General features: G+C 43.6%; 3 protein-coding genes across 4 annotated transcripts in view; 1 reads left to right on the forward strand and 2 right to left on the reverse strand.

Moving 5' to 3' along the window:
* npy7r (neuropeptide Y receptor Y7) overlaps window positions 1–9,006 on the reverse strand; it is a 21,834-nt gene extending 12,828 nt beyond the window's left edge. Inside the window, exons 1-2 of one of the 2 annotated variants that reach the window (XM_057349876.1) lie at window positions 8,906–9,006; window positions 7,178–7,310 (exon numbers count right to left, since the gene is read on the reverse strand). The gene's annotated coding sequence lies outside the window, so the exon portion shown is untranslated. Of the gene's footprint in view, window positions 1–7,177; window positions 7,420–8,905 lie in introns of those variants that run through there. The other variant, XM_057349877.1, reaches the window with a different exon arrangement.
* Window positions 44–2,193, reverse strand: LOC130564019 (uncharacterized). Its single transcript, XM_057349880.1, has 3 exons — window positions 1,389–2,193; window positions 294–1,324; window positions 44–215 (listed from the first exon to the last, which is right to left on the reverse strand). Exons 1-2 carry the CDS (start codon window positions 1,686–1,688, stop codon window positions 1,175–1,177), a joined length of 450 nt encoding a protein of 149 aa, XP_057205863.1. The 5' UTR covers window positions 1,689–2,193; the 3' UTR covers window positions 44–215; window positions 294–1,174.
* On the forward strand, window positions 8,921–14,216 carry trim105 (tripartite motif containing 105). The gene is made up of 7 exons (XM_057349879.1): window positions 8,921–9,050; window positions 9,870–10,186; window positions 10,725–10,820; window positions 10,892–11,125; window positions 11,444–11,463; window positions 12,493–12,599; window positions 13,357–14,216. The coding sequence occupies exons 2-7, from the start codon at window positions 9,914–9,916 to the stop codon at window positions 13,938–13,940; spliced, it is 1,314 nt and encodes a 437-aa protein (XP_057205862.1). The 5' UTR covers window positions 8,921–9,050; window positions 9,870–9,913; the 3' UTR covers window positions 13,941–14,216.
* Window positions 14,217–15,156: the final 940 nt, after the last annotated feature.

Here is a 15,156-nt window from a genome sequence, read left to right on the forward strand (position 1 = left end):
GGCGGGTGGTCACTCGAGGCGTGTACAGAGTCCGAGGGGTAGATCCAGAGAGTAGTCAGCCGGGTGAGGGTCAATCGAGGCGCGAACCGAAGCCGGAGGGGGAAGGCACACTCGTAATCCCAGGCAGAGGTGAGGGTAGAAAGGCGGGTCGGGTCCAGAATAGTAAATCCGTCTCAGGAACCAACTTCAGCCACAAGACACGCACGAAAACTAGACTAGAAAAAAATATATAAAATTAAATATAAAGGGACAGGTTCTTGGTAGAAAGCCAAACTCGTTGCCCACATACGTACCTAGGGGCCCGCTGGCGGTGACGGTCGGCGGTGCGCTTGGTGTGATGCCGGGACCGGACTAGCGCTTCCCTGGCCCTTTTCCAGGTGCGTCGACAGCGATGGATGAAGGCTTGGACAGAGGGGACCAACACAGAGGGTGGACGCACCAATCTGTCGACAGAATTCCCTCCAAAATTGGGAGACAAATTGGGGACCCCTGTCCGAAACCACCTCCTCTGGAAGACCGTGGATACGGAGGACCTGGTCCACCAAAACCTGGGCCGTCTCTTTGGCCGAAGGGAGTTTGGGGAGGCCGATGAAATAGGCCGCTTTAGAGAAGCGGTCCACCACGGTTGAGACCACCGTATTGCCACCGGACGGCAGGAGACCGACCACGAAGTCCAGGGCAATATGAGTCCAAGGGCGGGAGGGGACAGGTAGCGGACGTAACAAACCAACGGGAGGCGCATTGGAAGACGTATTTTGCGCGCAGACCGGACACGCCCCCACGAACCGGTGAATGTCTTCCTTCATGGCTGGCCACCAAAACCGCTGGCGGATGGCGGCCAGCGATCTCCCGACACCTGGATGGCAGGTAAGCATGGAAGAGTGGCCCCACCGAAGGACCGCTGTGCAGGCCGACCCAGGAACGAAGAGCAGACCCGAGGGACATTCTCGGGGCGTCTCGACCAAAGCTCGCTTAACGCGCTGCTCGATTCCCCAAGTAATCGCCCCCACCACCCGATCCTCAGGGAGGATAGTGTCAGGAGGAGCGGGCGGATCACCTGCTGGGGTGAAGCATCGAGACAGCGTGTCGGGTTTACCATTTTTGGAGCCTGGCCGGTAAGACAAGCTAAAGTCGAAATGCCCAAAGAATAGTGCCCAACGAGCCTGCCTGGCATTCAGTCGTTTCGCAGACCGAATGTATTCCAGGTTCCTATGGTCGGTCCACACAATGAAGGGAACGGTAGCGCCCTCCAGCCAGTGACGCCACTCTCCCAGAGCCAACCGCACTGCCAACAACTCCCGATTGCCGACATCGTAGTTTCACTCTGCAGGGGACAAACGGTGAGAGAAGTACGCACAGGGATGTAATTTCAGATCGTGCGAACTAACCTGGGAGAGGACTGCTCCAACCCCAACCTCCGAGGCATCAACCTCCACCACGAACTGACGAGTGGGATCAGGGGTGACCAGAATCGGTGCGGTGACAAACCTGTTCTTAAGTTCGTCAAACGCAGCCTGAGCCGCCGCTGACCACTCAAATCTGTTCCTAGTGGAGGTCAATGCCGCCACCTGCCCAAAGTTCCTGATGAATCGCCGATAAAAATTGGTGAAACCCAGGAACTGTTGGACCACTTTCCGGGAGACAGGTGTCGGCCAGTCGGAAACGGCCCTGACCTTCGCAGGATCCATGCGAACTCCTCTCTCCGAGAAGAAGTGACCCAAGAACGAAACCGACCGGGCATGGAACTCGCACTTCTCCACCTTGATGTACAGCTGGTTCTCAAACAACGTTGGAGCACTTGTTTGACAAGACGGACGTGCATCTGGAGGGAAGAAGAGAATATGAGGATATCATCCAGATACACAAAGACGAATCTGTCAATCATGTCACGAAGAACATCGTTAACAAGTGCCTGGAAAACAGCCGGAGCATTAGATAGCCCAAAGGGAAGGACTAAATACTCAAAATGCCTGGTGGGGGTGTTAAAGGCTGTTTTCCATTCATCCCCCTCTCTAATCCGGACCAGGTGGTAAGCATTGCGAAGATACAACTTTGTGAAGAACTTCGCTTCCGGCAAGAGTTCAAAGGCTGAAGCCATAAGGGGTAACGGATAGCGATTCTTAACCGTTATGGCATTCAGACCTCTGTAATCAATGCAAGGATGAAGCGAACCATCCTTCTTCACAAAGAAGAACCCCGCCCCAGCCGGAGATGAGGAGGGACGAATGATACCGGCTGCGAGAGACTCGTTCAAATATTTCTCCATGGCCGCTCGTTCAGGAGCAGCCAAGGAGAACAGCCGTCCTCGAGGTGGAGAAGAGCCGGGGAGAAGGTCGATGGCACAATCATAGGGCCGGTGGGGAGGTAGGGACGAGGCTCGAGACTTGCTGAAGACCTCTCTCAACTCATGATACTCCACAGGAACCCGGGACAGATCGACCCTTTCCTCCTGAAACACAGAAGAGGGAGAGAGAGGGGAACAAGCAGAGACAAGACGGTGAGCATGACAAAATAAACTCCATCCCGATAAGGTACCCTGAGCCCAGTTGATGGACGGGTTATGGCGAATGACCCAGGGATGGCCAAGAACTATGGGAGCCATAGGAGACTTAAAAACAAAAAACTCTAATTCCTCCTTGTGGTTGCCAGACGTGACCATGTTCAAAGGAGCGGTAATAACGGACACAGTTTGCAGAACCCTACCATCAAGGGCCCGGACGGTGATGGGTGGATGGACCGGCCGCATGGGGAGTCCTCTTGCGCGAGCCCAGGTCTTGTCCACCATATTGCCCTCCGCACCGGAGTCCAGAAGCGCCAACTCGTTGAATGAGGAGGTGTCAAAACTGAGAGTTACGGGCAGGAGAGTGCGAGTACGATGGTTGGGGAAGACTGAAGTAGCGCTCGCCAGGATCCCCCTGACTACCGGCGAGCGTTGGCTTTTAACGGACACTTGGAAGCCTGGTGACCTTGACCGCCACAGTAGAGGCATAATCCCTCGTTCAGACAATGAAGCTTCTCTTTCGCTGGAAGACGTAGTCTACCCAGCTGCATGGGTTCGGCGTCCTCAGCGGAAGCAACCCCGGTGCCCTCGGAAGATGGCTCGAGCGGTGACCGCCACTCTGGAGATTTGACTGGGGTCTTAACCCGGCAACGTAACTCCATCCTGGCGTCTAGCCGAATAGCCAAGGCTATGAGGTCGTCCAGAAGTTCCGGAGGGTCACGAGCATATCTCATCCTTAACATCCCCGGCCAACCCCTCGAGGAAACGTGCAAACAACGCCTCAGGATTCCATTGGCTGGTCGTCGCGGGCGTGCGAAATTCGATCGAGTAGTCTGTCACTGAGCGACGCCCCTGCCGGAGAGCCGCTAGTTGTCTCGATGCCTCCTTACCAAATGGTCAAACACCTTTATGATCTCGTTCTTGAAATCTTCATAATTAACTGGAGAACTGGAGTGTACCGCCCACCATGCCGCACCCCAATCCCGTGCACGACCTGCCAACAGCGAGATGACAAACACCACTCTTGCTCGCGGTGAAGCGTATGTGACTGGCTGTAGAGAAAACACAACCTCGCATTGAATGAGGAAGGCACGGCAAAGTGTGGGCTCACCGTCATATGGGAGAGGATTGTTGACACGGGGCTTGTGCACACGCTCCGGGCTGGCATCATGGGGCTCAGACAACTGGAGTTGTCCCAACCAGGCCGAGAGACCCGCAACTTGGGCAGTTAATGTTTCAACCGCCTTTTGGGTAGCAATCAGGCCCTCTTGATGTAATCCCAGGCAGAGGTGAGGGTAGAAAGGCGGGTCGGGTCCAGAATAGTAAATCCGTCTCAGGAACCAACTTCAGCCACAAGACACGCACGAAAACTAGACTAGAGAAAAAAGTCAGTAAATCCAACTGTAGAAAAGCTGGAAGGCCAGCGCGGGGATAACCAAACAACGCAACAGCAATGAAACAGAGAAAAGAGAGAAATATAAAGGGACAGAGTGACGAGGGAGAATGAGTAACAGGTGTGTGCTGCTGAGCCGCTCGGCTGATTGCCAAGCCGCATCAGCTGCGCAACCTAGAAGGGTAGAGTGGAGGAAAACAAGCCAGTGAATAGGAAGATCAAACCCGGGACCTGACAGACGCATTTCGGAGTGAAATGGAATTTTGAATGAGAAAAATAGTGGGCGTGGCTTTCGTCTTTCTCTGCGATTTGATTGGATGTATAAAAACAGCCGTTGCATTTTGAAATGGAACTGGCAGCAGACTGACAGTTAAAGAGGAGGAGTTAAAGGTTGCTCTGCCCAAGCCGTCTAACATTCTAAAGGTCTATTCGCACAGGATTAGTATTATCTGGGGACCTCTGGTCATTTGTAATAATCGCAGAGATTGTCTGTGATCTTAATCCCGTGCGAAACGGCCATGTCTGTAATTTGTCAAGTAAAAATTCCCCCACAAATTACCTACCATATTTTGACGAACACCGAGGTCCTGTGATAATATTAGTCCAGTGCGAATCGGCATGTCTGCGATTTGAAATTTTGAACAAGATTTGGCGGGATCGTATCTCATTTTTTCAAGGTTTCTGTGCGCCTTTTCAGTCATCTTTCGCAAAGAATGGAAGCTGCGTTGGAGTGTTTTCACAGTATTTTGGGTGCTGGGTTATGTCGCTACATACCAGACAACAATAATATTGGCAGAGAGAAAATATTCACTGTAAAAAAACATGACAGGATCAGAAGAGCGAAACAAAAAAGAAGGAATATATGGAGATGGATGACATGCATGGCAGCATGCGGTAAGGAACATTCTTATGTTTACATACAACTGCACCTACAACGACAAGACTTTCAAGTAGGGCTGTCAACGGTAACGCGTTAACGTATGCGATTAATTATTTCAAATTAACGTGTGAAAAATATTTAACCCAATTAACGCAGCATCCGTTTGTTTTGACGTCCTTTGTCTAGCATTACATTATGTAATCACGCTCTTATTCGCGCGATTTTAAACAGTTGCTTTGACATGTTCAATGAAGATAGATAGCTTCTAAACTGTGGGACGCGGCAAAACGCAACGCGAGGTCCAGCTTGGTGTGTACAGTAACGGGCTAAAGGCTGCGTCGGTGAATCTCTGTCAGACAGCGCATCCGTGTTAAGCTCTCTTTTGTGCCATGTTTAGAAAGAGGGAAGCGCCTTCACGTCATTTCCGGGAGATAATTCAGTAAATTCGAGTAAAATCACAGAGTTCACTTATCCAGTGCGAATGCGCAACATGATCACAGACAATCTCTGCAATTATTACAAATGACCAGAGGTCCCCAGATAATACTAATCCCGTGCGAATAGGGCTTTAGATAGATAGTCGCTACAGGACGGTGCATTTTCAGATTTTAACTAAAGATTATGATGGCACACGATTTTAAAAAAAAGAATGACCCCAATGATAAACTATTTACATTAAACGTTGCAATATTTCATGAAAATAGGTATTGTCATTTTTAATTTCACTGGGACTTTAAAGGTTGTTTATTGAACCATTTAAACAAAAAAGTTTCTGCTATGGCATCGAAGAACCATTTGAAGCACCTTTATTATTAAAAGTTAACTTCCAACTCTAGGTGGGATTAAGGCTCACAATATCAGATTTTCACTACACAATTATCCTGGCCAAAATAATTCACGATAATCAAATTAACGTAATATGTATGAAATTTGGAAAAAATAATTATGCTGTCAGTACAAGTTGTGTTTTTTTGCCTTGTTTATTGTTCTGTTTTTTATTTTGAAGTTTGTATTATGTTGTAGTGTTGTTTTTATTGTAGGTCAATTCTTCAATGTCAACTGTCAAACTAAGACACTGTTCTTATGCGCTGTGACATTTCTGTTAATCTCGTCTAGTGTCCTCCTGAGACATATGCATGAAGGACTTCATTCATTGAAAGGTCATATCTCTTTAAAGACCTTTTCTTTTGATGTTTTCAAGACTGTGTCTGGAATATGATTGTCCATTCACTTGTTTCTAATAATACTAATACTAATACATGTCTCTTTGCATGTACATTGATGATTCATGTTCTAGTAGCTATTTTGTCACCCTTAGACTGAATAGAAACTGGAAATTACATCCTGAGATGATAACATGGAAACCACTTCAGTGCAAAATTGCCACTGCTTTTTGTCATTTTCCTCCGCTCCCTCCCTGTGTGTCTCTATGTGTATGTGTGTGAAGAGGAATGAACTTAAAACAGAATGCAGGGGCTGTTGATTGCCTCCCTCAGATGATTCAGCTTTCAGGCATTGTGATGTTCTGCTGGGTGATGGAGCTCCTCCACATGGAGAGCTCACAGTGAGCCCGGTTAATCATCGTGAAGACTGTGCTTTGGTACAAATCGGTGTACCAGATGCTCATGCAGCTGAGACAAACAACAGTGCAATGAATTCATCACCATGAACGCACAAAGCAGCTTTGCAGAGGAAACTGCCAACCTGTTAAAATCTATATGAAATGAACAGGCAACGTTCTGATATCGGGAAAATACACAGCGTGTTTCTTAAACAAATAATCCGCAGGCTGTTGCTGACCAAGGTTGGGCAAAATTCTGAATCTAGGGTCTGACTCCCTTTTGATTCATATTTTGTAAATTGAATTGACCACACCCTGCACTGCTTTTTAAATTAGAATGGCAGGATGATGAATTGACAGCTATGGACTTCAAAAACATTCACTGTAGTAACAATAATCCAACTAATCCAACACAACAAGTGGAAACAAGTTAGTCTTGAGTAAATTAAGTAAATACATGATTAATTTTAACTAATCGTGTCTTTGAAATGTCTTACTAATACTTCCTAATGACACGTCACTTAATGAAACGTAGTTTTTAATAATAGGTAATAATATTTTCTCTTCTTTTAATTTACCATACAGTCACAGCATCACTAAATGTTTATCATTTCCATGCAAACTAATGTTTTTAGATAAGAATTTTAATTAACCGAACATATTGATTCTTGGTGTATTATATAATGTTTCTAGAAATATAGCTTTTTTGTATGTTTAAATTAAAAGGCGACTATGCACCGTGTTTGCGGTCTTCAAGAACCGAAACGGTCCCATACAGTCCCCACCTGTCACATTGTTTAAATAAACATATTTCGATTGTTTTTAATCGCCTAATGTACTCACCTTACATGCGTGTGCTCATGTTTCTAACAGAGGAGACGATAGCGCAGCGCTCGCTGTAAAGTTCTCGCGTCCACGCGACAGGTTCAAGCGTGTAAAATCAGCGTTCATCCTCAGACGCAAGAGTGCCCGCGCACTGAGGAAAAGCACAGAAAAAAGAAATGCATTTTCCTTTTTTAAACGCAGCCCATCAGCTAGATGTCATGCAGGCAAGTGAACTTCGGGGTTGCATGAGTGGATCTGCTGAATGCGCGCAGGGTGTGGGAGGAACCTCGCGTGTCCAGCCGATGTAACGCTTTTCAGTAACGCATCCTAAATCAATGAGGGACGACTGTCATCGCACTGCACGCGTGGCGTGCTATGTTGTGTGACAGTTCAATTGAGTTGGCATGCGTATCTCTGTTTTAGAAGTACCGTTCACAGTGGGCTTCATATTCTAAGGGCTTGCACATAGCTAAGTATTATAAACATCTCAAAACCTTAGACTAATGAAAATCAAGCTTTGGATTGATTATGCTAATTGAATAATGTCAGATTGTCGTAATGTATGATGCTAAGTGAATTGTCCTCGAAGCCCTTTGGGTTTTGTGATTCACAGCAATAGATTTGTGGGTGGATGAGTCAGGTGCTTGTCTCTGCTGAGGTTCTGACCCGGTCACGCAGATCTTATAGCCACACCTGAGACACTTAGATAAATATGAGCCTCAGCAGTGTGTTCATGCAGTGATGTGCATTTACTGATCTGAAATGACTGATATGTTATTAAAGAAGAATTTTCATTTGTGCGTAACTGGTGAACCGTTGCCAGTTTTGCACTTCATGCCAAACATCAATTGCTGTCAAAAAGGTCTTTATAAAATATACATCATCATGCAGTTATAAGCACGCATCCATTAAGGATAATGGCAGAACAACCAGTGTTGCAAATGGCTGATAGTTGGGGACACATTTTTATATTTTTGAACCAACGATGCAGAAAACCCATCATATTTATGTATACAATGTACATAGCATTTGGAGTCTATTCTGTGGAGGAGGAAAAACTATATAGCCTAAGATGGAAATTAGTCCCACGAGTCCTCTCTGCAGCCTTGATTTCATAGACACACAGCTTACACAGAGTATTGGACAACAGTACACATCATTAGGCCATCAACAACTGTAATTCTTCCTCTACCTAAATATCTCTCAGATCTAATACAGCCATACTGTATGTTCCATCCAGAATACTTAGGTCTGCTCAGCATTTACTCCTAGTTTCCCCCTGTGCAATGCTTAAAAGCAGGGCTGACCTTGCCTGCGGTGGCGGCCCCAAAACTTTGGAATATTTGGCCTCTATTAGGCAGGCTCAAACTCTTGGTTTTTAAAACCCGTCTTAAAACATTTTTTATTGTCTCATTTAATACAGTATGAGAGGTGCTTTTTTATGTATGGTGGACATGTGTATTTGTTGTAATTGTGTTTTATTCTACCCTTGGTATTTGTATTACTTTTAATATGTCTGTACAGCACTTTGGGGAACACGTGTGTACTATAAAAGTACTTTATAAATAAAATAAAATAAACTATAAAAACATAACTTAAATTACTCACGACGTTTTTAAGTTTCACTTGCAGAAAAAAAGAATGAGGAAAACAATGACATAATAAATATGATTAGAATTCGTGAATATATGAATTTGTCTGTGAATGAGCATGCTCGAGAGTTCAGCTTTTCATTCACTCACTCACTGTCGGTCTGTCTTGTCGGTCTCATCATCTGTTCACAGGGAACACTGCAGTGCTGGAGCTCGGGTGAGTGAGTGTCATACTGAAAGCAGAACAGTCGATGAGACAGACATCTCTCTGGGACTTCACAGAAAAGCAAACATAGAGGGTAAAAAGTTTATTGATTTATTAAAAAGATTTTTGTTTCTTCTGGGTAACTTTATTTCCGTGTTCCGTGGTTGTTTTTAGCTGTGTAGCTAACACCGTCGGCTGGCTAACGTTTACCTTCACACAGCTGATACAGCGGAACAAACACTAAAATAAAACTATAAGTTAGCCAATTTAACGGCATAACAAGTGCTGTGTGTTTGATGTTTCACTTCATACAATAAAAACGACTGTGATTCTGGTGATTTGATCAAGTGTTATTAAAAAATGAAGTTTAAAGTTGTAGTTGCGACACACAGCTAGCATTAAATTCGGTAACGTTACTGCACATTCCTTTGTTTAATCTAATCAGCATATTAGTAATTCACAAAATTACCGCGTTATATGGTATTGATACGTACAGATATGTTTTGAACAACTAACTTACCGTTGTAAAATCACGGTATGTTAGTAAATTGTGTACGTGGTGTTTATGGTACGTGAACATTTTGTGACGAATTATTCTAATGGTATATGGTATAACATCTTATATCTTCTCATAGTAGTATACGGTCTTTTCTACTATGATCCAATAGTTAATACAATAAAATTGTCATAAGCTACTCTTTAAACTTTGTGACACCCTTTGAAGATTTACAGTTATAATAATATGCTACTTTCTGGGGAAACAATTGTTGCCATGGTAAATTAATGACCGATATTATCTCTCGTGTTAACATTAATTTATTAACAATGTAAATCATACCATTGCAAAAGATGTAAGATAATTGCTCCAGTGATGAGGATGAATCAAAGGTAACTTGAATCATTACATGAACAGTGCCAGAAGTGGAAGTGAAAGAGACTCCAGCAGATGTGCTGAACATGGCATCCAGCAAGAGTAAACTGAGTCTGAGAGAAGATCTGACATGTGCCATCTGCTTTGAGCTCTTCAAAGATCCCGTGATGCTGGACTGCATGCATCACTTCTGCAGGACATGCATCACGTCGTACTGGAGGACTGTCAGGAGTCCTGTGTCCTGTCCTCAGTGCAGAAAACAGTTTCCCAGCAAACGCGTTCACACCAACTACTTAGTAGCCGGTTTAGTGGAGAAGGTCAGGGCCAGCTCCAGCTCGAGATCTGTCAAGTATCTGGAGGTATGTACTGTAAGTTTTATTTTTTTCTCAACTCTGTACTTTAAAATCCTAGTGACTTGTCAATAGAACTGGATTAAGATCTTATTTTCACTTTCATCATCTTCACTTTGCACTAAAGGCATCTTTAGGACAGTTTTGTTTAGTAAAAGAGAAGTACAAAAATGATGAGACGATGTCAGCATAACATGACATTGAAGTTCTGTTTTTCAAATGATGTGTCTTAAACTTGGTAACGTTCGCTTTGTTATACAATACTCTTTCCTGTTTTTAGTAACGTATAAGCGTCTGTAAAACCCCATGGCTTTTTATTTTACAAATCACAAGACTTGAAATTCCAGTTTTGGACTCTTACTGCACATTAAATAGATTTGATAGATTATTTAACATTGTGTTGCCACATTTATAGACGCAAAAAGCCACTTCAAGCCATGCCCTTATGAAACAAGTTTTTTACACACGGGCATTCATTTTCACAAGGCAGCCAAGCGTGCCAAATAATAACCGTTAAGGGCTGTGAATGCTAATGAATCTTTTTCAGAAACAACTAAAGGACTGCCTGGAGTCACAGTGCTCCGTGAAAGACACTTACGTCACGATGATCCGTGGAGACAGAGAAAAGATGGATCAAATAAAAGTAGGTCCATCCTTAAACAAGACAAAGTACAACATTCTAGGATCCTTTCTAAATCTTTTCTTTTTCCTCAGAAAGTCGGAGCTGAGCTGCAGAGCCGAGTGCACAGTGACTTCCAGGCTCTCCATAACTTCCTGCAGGCGGAGGAGGAAAACATGATGGAGGAGTTGAGGAGAGAGCAGGAGGAAATGCTGCTGGGTCTGGAGCGACATCTGGAGGCCCTACAGGTGGCCATGAGGGATGTGGAACAGAACATCAACACACTACGACAGACGGCCAGCAGCACACAGCAGTCTGTGCTTTTGGAGGTGATCGACTGTTTCCATTTGTAATGCCGCTGCAATACACACACTTTTCACATAACTAATATTTGAGAAATGAATGTCATGTTTACACCAGAGACTAGGGTGCTGTTTGTCAGCATGAGTTATTAGTGAATGGAACTACAGCCCGAGTCTCATTTATATTTCACAGAAAACTGTAGAGAAATGATTTCTACTGTGATTCCAGCATGTGCTGTTATTTATCAGACAGACGCTTTACTTCTGCTGTGGTCTTGCTCCTTCTAGATGGCTTCTGTAATGGAGTCCATGTAATAACATGTTTCATTTCATCTTCCTCCACAGCTTCCCGAACTGAATTCAAGGTGAGGACATGTTCCTTAAAATCCTATCGGTCAAACCAATTTAAGTCATTGCACCAGCATCACAAAGGTCATGGGTTTGATGCCCAGGGAACACACGGTGGGCCAGATTTACTGACAGCTTGCGGCAGCGCAAACGCCTATTTGGCGTAAAAAAACTACTGTCGGTATTTACTAAAGACACGCAGTGAAAATTAGCGCTGAAAATTAGGTGTGGACACGGCTGTTTTTGCGACTGACATTACTGCATCATTTGTAGGAGTTTCCTGTTTAGACGCAAACTTTATGGGAGGAGAGTATTGAAATGAAACATTTGTTCAAACACGTGTTTGCGGCATTATTTAACGCCCCAAAATATGTACGTCTTAAACCCTGCGCAAATTTGCGCTGCTCTTGGTAAATTGTCTTGGTCATTATGAAAATGAGATATTGCGCCTTTTTTTAACATGTGCGGGTTAGTTAATCACCCACTCAAATCTGCACTTTTTTGAAATTGCGCTTTAGCGCTATTTTGCCCTGTTTAGTAAATCTGGCCCATACACTAATGTATAGCGGTAGGGTAGGTTGTTTCATTGGGGCTAGCAATACTATGCTAGTTTTAAAAGGATAAAATATGCCATCCTTACTTAAATTTTATCTCAGTCACCGGTGAGACAACATTACAGTACAAAGCACATAACATTACAATAATACAGAATGTAAACAATATGATTGTAAGATCTTATGGTGGGTTTGTAAGCTTGTTGTTTATGTGCGAGCGTGGGGGTTATGCAAACACATAGCTTGATGGGCAGGTTGGACGTCCATGCTGAATGCAATGATTGGACAGATGTTTTGTGGTCTTGAGACTTCCACAGAAGAATATGTTTGATTGCAATCAGGATGTGAAGAACATGTTTCTAAAACCAAGCTTTAACTGGCAGTTTGAAAGGTCATTGTTTCCTCTGCGCGTTCAAATATTCAATGCTTTTCTCCACAAAACTTTTTCAATATTGAACATTTTTTTGCCTGCGATATCTCCATGACTTCCAGACCACCTCTACAGGAGCTGCATATCAACATCACTGCCTTTAGAAGCAAACGCATCGCTCCTCTTCAGTACACTATTTGGAGAAAGATGTTTCAACATTTAAAGCCAGGTAATTTGTCCGTAAAAGTCTACCCTTTGGTCACCAAACACTATATAGTATACTGCTTACTGCAAAGTGATTTTGAATGAGAAAAATACCTCAAGGTTTTTATTATCGCAGATGGTGTTTTTGTCATAGTGACAGTACAGAATCCGCATGTGTATCCCCTCTGGAGCAAAAGTGGCTTCAGTGATTTGTTCAAGGACACAGCGGGTTCATGTTTAATCAGGATTATTATGGCAGTGTTAGTGGCCTTCAATGCATTTTTTGTTTATATTAAAATGTAGGGTTACACCCACCTCATGAAATGATGTCAAGCCAAATTCATCTGACTGTGCATTCCTCGTATTTCAGTGTATTTGTGAATAAAATCTGTTTATATTGTAAAGGTAATCGTAAGAAATTTAGTGATTTTGGTTCGAATTCTCCCTGTTCCTCGACCCTTCTATTAAAGTCCTAATGAAATTAGTACCGGAATGATGTACAGTCTACATGCTTGACATTTATTAACCAACTGGAGTCATTTGGATTACTTTATTTATGGACGTTTGTGCTCTTTGGAGCTCTTATAAGATGATAACCGCCATACAAGATGATAACATGACAGCATTTGAATATAAAACGAATCGTTCGTGTTTAGCTGAAGAAAGGAAGTTGCATACATTATGAGAGAATTGTCATATTGGGGTAAACTCTACAAAAAAGGAGCCAGTTGTCCGTTTCCACCCCTAATCACAATTCATGATAGTGTGTCGTATGTTCACAGGTCCAGCACCTTTGATATTTGATGAGGACACGGCTCACCCCAGCCTACAGCTTTCCAGAAACAAAACCCAAGTGGTGGAAGGCGACAATATGACCATCTACACATGCAATGCCAAACGCTTCCTCCAGTGTGTTAACATTCTGGCAACTGAGGGCTTCCAGTCAGGCAGCCATTATTGGGAAGTGGATGTGAGCAACAATCGTAAATGGGATTTAGGCGTCGCTCTGGAATCGGCGAACCGTCAGGCCAGAGTCAAACTGTGCCCCGAGAACGGCTACTGGACCCTCCGGCTGCGGAATGGCAACCAGTACTCCGTGGGCACCCAGCCCTGGATGCCGCTGACTGTGATGACCTCGCCCAGCAGGATTGGGGTTTTTCTGGATTGTGAGGAAAGCAGAGTTTCGTTTTACAATGCAGATAACATGGAGCTGCTGTATTTCTTTTTTGACGGGCCGAGGGAAAAAGCATTCCCCTTCTTCAGCCCGTGCCTCAGTGAACGTGGTCAAAAAGCCCAAGCCATCTGTATTCTTCACCATTGCAGTTTTGAAATGAATCGCTCAAGTAATTTGTGCCATGTTCACTGATCCGGTGTTCCAGGATTCTGTGTTGTAAAATATTTATCACTCATGCTTTATTAGAGCCATGCAGATATAATGACAGTAATCAGTCATTGTGTCATGAATTTATTGTATGTAGACATCAGGCGGGCAAAACCAACTACAGACAAATTCTCAAGCGTTTTCATGCCAGAAGATGCCCAAAGATCTGATTTAACCATGGTAATTGACATTGATTAATGACAAAAACATTGTAATCTAGCCTTAAGATCAAATGTTTTTGCAGAAAAACAAACCTGGCCTTAACCGTTTTATATGATTTTAGTTTCTGAAATGCTGCGACTCCTATCTAACTAGCTCAAGTATTTTTGAAACATCACTAGAGAAACTCCAAATACTGATGTAAATCACTCGCTTCTTTTTTTTAACTGATTATTGTGAGATTCTGTAAAATGCATATAACACAATATTCTTTTAACTGTTGCCTTATGTAATATATGTACAGAAAGTAATTACTGATCTTTTTCATGAAATATAATGAACACGTGAATCTGTTTCTGGCGGTTTGTTTCCCCAATTGATCGCTGGAAAAGAAGGGCATTCTCATGAATTGCGTATAAATAACACGCGCGTTGCATTATCGTGAAATACGTACGCCAAAGTTCGATTTTGCGTGCATAAATACGCCTATTTTTGCGTGCATATGATACGCCAATTTAGCGCGCGTGCATTAACCGGCAATTTGTCTTATTAACCTGTCCCCTAACTCAAACCTTAAACCTAATGTTTGCGTGCATATTATAACCTCTACCCAAACCCTAAACCTAACAGTATTATTTGAATGATTTCAGCGTTTCCTCTTCATGTATGTTTCAAAATGGCTGCTCTCCAGCGAGGTGCACCCATATATTGGCGTATTTATGCACGCAAAATCGAACTTTGGCGTACGTATTTCACGATAATGCAACAGCGTGTTATTTATACGCAAATCGATGAGAACGGGAAAAGAGAGCATTTATTTCTCTTATTCCTGCTATGTCAGTAGGTCATATTCATTTTTCTCTGTAGTCAGTAAATGTGCAAAAGTTCGTCCTGTCCATCACTGTGTCAAGGTTCAGTGACGGGAAGGTGTTTCGATTTATTTCTAACTCTTCCTTCCTCTCTGTTGGACAAAAACAAGCACCCTGTTCTGGCACATGAGTACAGCAACCAGATATTATTTGTGATGCACAGCGTATAAATC

Source organism: Triplophysa rosa, linkage group LG13 (genome assembly GCF_024868665.1).
Source record: "Triplophysa rosa linkage group LG13, Trosa_1v2, whole genome shotgun sequence".
NCBI classification, from domain to species: Eukaryota; Metazoa; Chordata; class Actinopteri; order Cypriniformes; family Nemacheilidae; genus Triplophysa; species Triplophysa rosa.

Coding starts and splice junctions, on each gene's coding strand:
- LOC130564019 (XM_057349880.1), bottom strand. CDS start 1,688: ATGGATCCTGCGAAGGTCAGGGCCGTTTCCGACTGGCCGACACCTGTC. Junction 1,325..1,388: donor TTGGAGCAGTCCTCTCCCAG/GTTAGTTCGCAC, acceptor TGTCCCCTGCAG/AGTGAAACTACGATGTCGGC.
- trim105 (XM_057349879.1), top strand. CDS start 9,914: ATGGCATCCAGCAAGAGTAAACTGAGTCTGAGAGAAGATCTGACATGT. Junction 11,464..12,492: donor CTTCCCGAACTGAATTCAAG/GTGAGGACATGT, acceptor CATGACTTCCAG/ACCACCTCTACAGGAGCTGC. Junction 12,600..13,356: donor GTTTCAACATTTAAAGCCAG/GTAATTTGTCCG, acceptor GTATGTTCACAG/GTCCAGCACCTTTGATATTT.